At 45.3% G+C, this 5,164-nt stretch overlaps 1 protein-coding gene across 1 annotated transcript; it reads right to left on the bottom strand.

Annotated features, from left to right (window-relative positions):
• Positions 1–248: 248 nt before the first annotated feature.
• On the bottom strand, positions 249–656 carry CCR75_009019 (uncharacterized protein; the record flags this gene model as incomplete). The annotated part of the gene is made up of 1 exon (XM_067967066.1): positions 249–656. One exon carries the CDS (start codon positions 654–656, stop codon positions 249–251), a length of 408 nt encoding a protein of 135 aa, XP_067819860.1.
• Positions 657–5,164: the final 4,508 nt, after the last annotated feature.

Raw genomic sequence — 5,164 nt, 5'->3', positions numbered from 1 at the left:
ATTTTCTGAAATGATTATAAAGACAGCCAAGAAGGTGAGCTTTAGAGATATAACTTTTGCTACATTGAATTAATACAACCTTTCTGCAACTCTAAAATACTACGGTCCCTCGGAAGAGATCCGTTGAAAAATAGTTACGCAGAAATCATGAAATGACAACAAAGATGACATGATGACCCAGTCGTCTCCTGTGTCGCTTAATCAGTTATCACAAGAACCTTTCGCATCAGCGTCGCGGCCGCTACGTATTAATCGTAGCTGTTATAACCATTTCGATCAGAGCGGTCATAGCTGTTGTAGCTACGTCGATAGCTGCTACGGTATCGACTATCGCGGTTTGAGTACCCGTCCCCACCGTATCGGCTTCTGTATCGATTATTGTATCGCTCACTGCTGACATACCTGCTTCTATCGTAGCTTCTTGTACCAGTTAATCTCCTGCCATTTCCATCGTCATTGATTTCATCCCGGTCATCGTCATCGTAACCGTCACGAGCATTGTAGCCGTCAGCATCCCCGTCTCGATATACTGCATTGTCGTTTGTTGGATTACGCAAGGCAACTGCCTCGGCCACTTCTGTCGATGCGTCCACAGTGCTCCCAAGCAACGCTACACTTGCAATGCATAGTGCAATAACTGGCTTATTAAACATCATTGTAGTCGTTCTAGCGAGTTGCTTGGTTAGAATGGTTTCAATCGAAAAATGATTTCAAAATATTGCCGTTTAGAAAAACAAGGTTGACGTTCAAAGTGCCAATATATATTATTTAGACAGACTATGTTGTTGCTATCTCGCCACGATGCACATACGGTAGGTATGATTTTCCCGGTCAGATTGCTTACCTGCTCCATGCGCATCTTGGCAACGCAGGCTCTACAAAATGGAATTTGTCAATTGATGTAAGTTTCAAGATCGTAACGCTTTAACATTGTTTTTATGACGAAGTGATAGAAACTGGTAAAAGCTGCGTGTTGACGAACAATAAAGGAGAGATTTTAGGCTTTATACGGAAGCTATAAATAATTATCATCTTTTTCAAAGCAATATGTATATGTAATACGGATCGGATACTTCTTTACCGCGAAAGCATGCATCTGTTCAAGGCCACGTTGCATTTGACTATGAAATACTGGGTGTTTATGCTTGAGTTTTTCTTCATTTATATGCTAAAGCTTACTATCTCTTGCACCTTCCTTGTCCACAACTTTCAATCGGCGCTCTCTAAATTGCAACAACGTAGATGTAATACTTTGACATAAATAAGAATAAGGAGATAATGCTTGCGCGACCTTTACAAGCAGTCCCTGAGTCCTTATTTGCTTGATAAATTAGGATGAAGCATAGCGGTTTTTTGTCATTAGATACGATTTGGTACATATTTGTCATGAAATAGCAGTATTAACATATTACACGAATACTTTTTTAACGTAGAAGCAGGGGCCGGCATTCTTTGACCCACTTCAATGACTGTCAAATGGACCATTTTTCGATAAACTTTATCTGAAGGTGTTAACTGTTTTATTTGCATTATCTATTCTTGCCGTGTTCTTGCAATGTAATAGACATGGTTTGAGTTCAGGCAAAACCCAAAATTTACCTATATGATTCTATGATCCCCACCTTCCCCACACCGTTTATCTTCCTATTGCGACGGGTGCAATGAATGTACTAATCTGCAGAAATGCCTGCAATGAACATTACAGGCAGCGATTTTCTGAAATGATTATAAAGACAGCCAAGAAGGTGAGCTTTAGAGATATAACTTTTGCTACATTGAATTAATACAATCTTTCTGCAACTCTAAAATACTACGGTCCCTCGGAAGAGATCCGTTGGAAGATAGTTACGCAGAAATCATGAAATGACAACAAAGATGACATGATGACCCAGTCGTCTCCTGTGTCGCTTAATCAGTTATCACAAGAACCTTTCGCATCAGCGTCGCGGCCGCTACGTATTAATCGTAGCTGTTATCAACATTTCGATCAGAGCGGTCATAGCTGTTGTAGCTACGTCGATAGCTGCTACGGTATCGACTATCGCGGTTTGAGTACCCGTCCCCACCGTATCGGCTTCTGTATCGATTATTGTATCGCTCACTGCTGACATACCTGCTTCTATCGTAGCTTCTTGTACCAGTTAATCTCCTGCCATTTCCATCGTCATTGATTTCATCCCGGTCATCGTCATCGTAACCGTCACGAGCATTGTAGCCGTCAGCATCCCCGTCTCGATATACTGCATTGTCGTTTGTTGGATTACGCAAGGCAACTGCCTCGGCCACTTCATGGCACGGGGCGAGAGTACAAGCCTGGCTTGTTTGTCGCTCAAGCGACTGTAAAGGGCTTTGAGAAACCGTGGTCAAATTTGATTGACTCAGGAGCGTCTTGCAACTATGCTCGACGTTTTTTCCTTTAAAAAATCAACAATGCGTTGAGGCGCTTAGAGCGCAAGAAGGTGATATAATCACTGTTCGCTTGGCGACCAGGACTCGTGTCACTGTTCCCAAGGTTCCATTGAACTTAGGTTTAAAGTTTCTGGACTTTGATAGTATGGAACGCTGTCTCGTCCTTGATTTGTATTCGAGATATGATCTTATCCTTGGTATGGCCTGGTTAGATCACCATGAGCCATTGATCGATTGGAGGCCTTAGACCTTAGGCACCACGCACAATGTTCCTAGGAACGTTTAGGTTAGTCATAAAGCCACCTTTGCTAGGCAACAAAAGCGCTATTGGCGCGGATCATTGAAAGAGTCTGTCAGTGTTGTAGACATTGGCATGTCTGAGCTAATAAACTCTAATGTTAAAAGTATTAATTTCTGAGCCCGACTCAGCAGAAGTAAGTGGAACGGCACGTACTCCGTCGAGTGACACTCGTTGTAATAACGATTTACTTAATGCTTAAAGCATCGTTGGCCGAAGGAAGAATAATCAAGAGTGCAATATCCCTGAGATACGTGGAGTGGCACGTCCAAGTCCACCATGTATGGTCAGCCGAGGTGGCATCAAACTGAGTATCTGTAGTGACACTGTTGGCGGTTCGCCAGGACCTCAAGGGTGCAATATCCCTGCGATACGTGGAGTGGCACGTCCAAGTCCACCATTTATGGTCAGCCGAGGTGGCATCATACTGAGTATCTGTAGTGACACTGTTGGCGGTTCGCCAGGACCTCAAGGGTGCAATATCCCTGAGATTCGTGGAGTGGCACGTCTAAGACCACCGAGTATGGTCGGCCGAGGTGGCATCATACTGAGCATCTTTAGTGACACTTTTGGCGGTTCGCCAGGACCTCAAGGGTGCAATATCCGTGAGATACGTGGAGTGGCACGTCTAAGACCACCGAGTATGGTCGGCCGAGGTGGCATCATACTGAGTATCTGTAGTGACACTTTTGGCGGTTCGCCAGGACCTTAAGGGTGCAATATCCCTGAGATACGTAAAGTGGCATGTCTAAGTCCACCGAATGTGGTCGGCCGAGGTGGCACCACACTGAGTGTCAATTGCTATAAAAGGGGCCACGTTGGTGGGTCGTCTGCGAAGAACGCCCACTCCACCTCACACTAAGCGCACGCGCCGCGTTAATTCGCCGGCCGCGTCAAATGCCTTAGTCGAAAAGCCGACAGCTACTACTGATATCGCGTTAACAGGGCTAAAGAATCCATTCCACTTTAACAGTGATGATGTTGATCCGTCGCTCATCGTAGTGATGCGGACAACGAGCTCATGAGGAATGATGATGGCGCATTATTGCCCATCAAAAATTCTTTCATGGCTCACAACATGGAGACAGCAGCATTTACGAATGCTGTTCCGTCGTCTGCGCTGGAAAGCGCAGCGACAGGTAATGAGAGCGCTGCCCATAAAGGCGCAGCCGCTTCTCCGTTGGGTATAACCACAACGCCTTATGCTCAGACCATAATTCATAATGGTTCTGACATAGAGGATTCGGAGCCTAAAGCTCCGCCGACGACACGTGAACGTGCTCAGTCGGTGTCACAAGCCAGTCGTTTAGAACGTGGCTATGTGACGGGTGGCATTCCAAAGATGCCTCCTTCATCTAAATGGCCTCGTTTAAGCGGGCCAAGAGCGTCGCTCCTAGAGCGCGCTCTTGTAGACGCACATAACTATTATGGCGTCTTTAAATCATGGAGGGATCAGGGAAAATTCTGGCGAAGTTGTTGTTAACCAAAATGGTATGCCTCTGCCTTGGGGAAGCGCTAAGAATTAAAGCTAATTTTTAGTTTTTATAATAACTTTATGAATTTATCAGCCGAACTTCTGAAAATAATTACATGGATTTTTGTCACTTTATTTGCTGGGTGGTTATCAGATAAAATTGGCAGAAGAAAAATCTTTTTGCTTAATCTAGTTTTTATAATAGTTGCCACCCCATTTATTTTCAGGATTTTTGAATCAGCAAGTTTTGGTTACGTTATAATTGGTAAATTTACTTGATCCACGTAAGGAGCAAAAAATCGCTTGGGCATATTTTCCCGATCCCGGTCGTGTTGCGTTCAAATGAAACGCCCGACCAATAAGAGGCGGAATTTCTGCGCCGCATTCAACCACATTCCGATGTGATGAAACAGCGGTCGCAGCGAATTAATTTCGCCCGTTTGCGTGTGAAAGAAATCATGGGTGGTACTGTACCCCCTGTTTCTTCTCACAACGCTACTTCTGCTAGTCCATTTGAGACTAGCAAAGTGGCCTCAGCTGGTGCTCCTTTTCATAGGCAGCAACCAAGCCGGGCACATCAATACGCAGGGTATCGATCGCTTCCCAAGAGTAAAAACTCTTCGGGTAACCTTTCCATTGGACGAGGATCTGATACCCTTGCGTCACGGAGCGGTGGGCTAGCAACCTTCCATCAAGGAAGCGTTGATTTCGACCCGCATCCATTAGTGCAGGTGGCGCTCGATAGGAGCGACGATCTCGCCCACCTCCTTAGATTCGTCCGTTCAGTCGCATGCGTTAAGAGCTGCTGAACGACGTATTGCGGATCTCGAGAGTCAAGTCTCACGACTGACCTTGGATCTCGTTGATGTCCGAGCGAAGGCTCGTCAGGATTATGAACGCCTGAAGGCTCGCTTGGACCTTTTTAAACGGATAATGCTGAGGGATCCGCGTTACTCGCGTGATGTCCCTCGCTCTTCAAGTCC

The sequence above is a fragment of the Bremia lactucae genome, linkage group LG16 (assembly GCF_004359215.1).
Source record: "Bremia lactucae strain SF5 linkage group LG16, whole genome shotgun sequence".
Lineage (NCBI taxonomy): Eukaryota > Oomycota > Peronosporomycetes > Peronosporales > Peronosporaceae > Bremia > Bremia lactucae.
The sequence above is the reverse complement of the archived record's forward strand: the minus strand, read 5'-3'. Positions and strand labels throughout refer to the sequence as shown.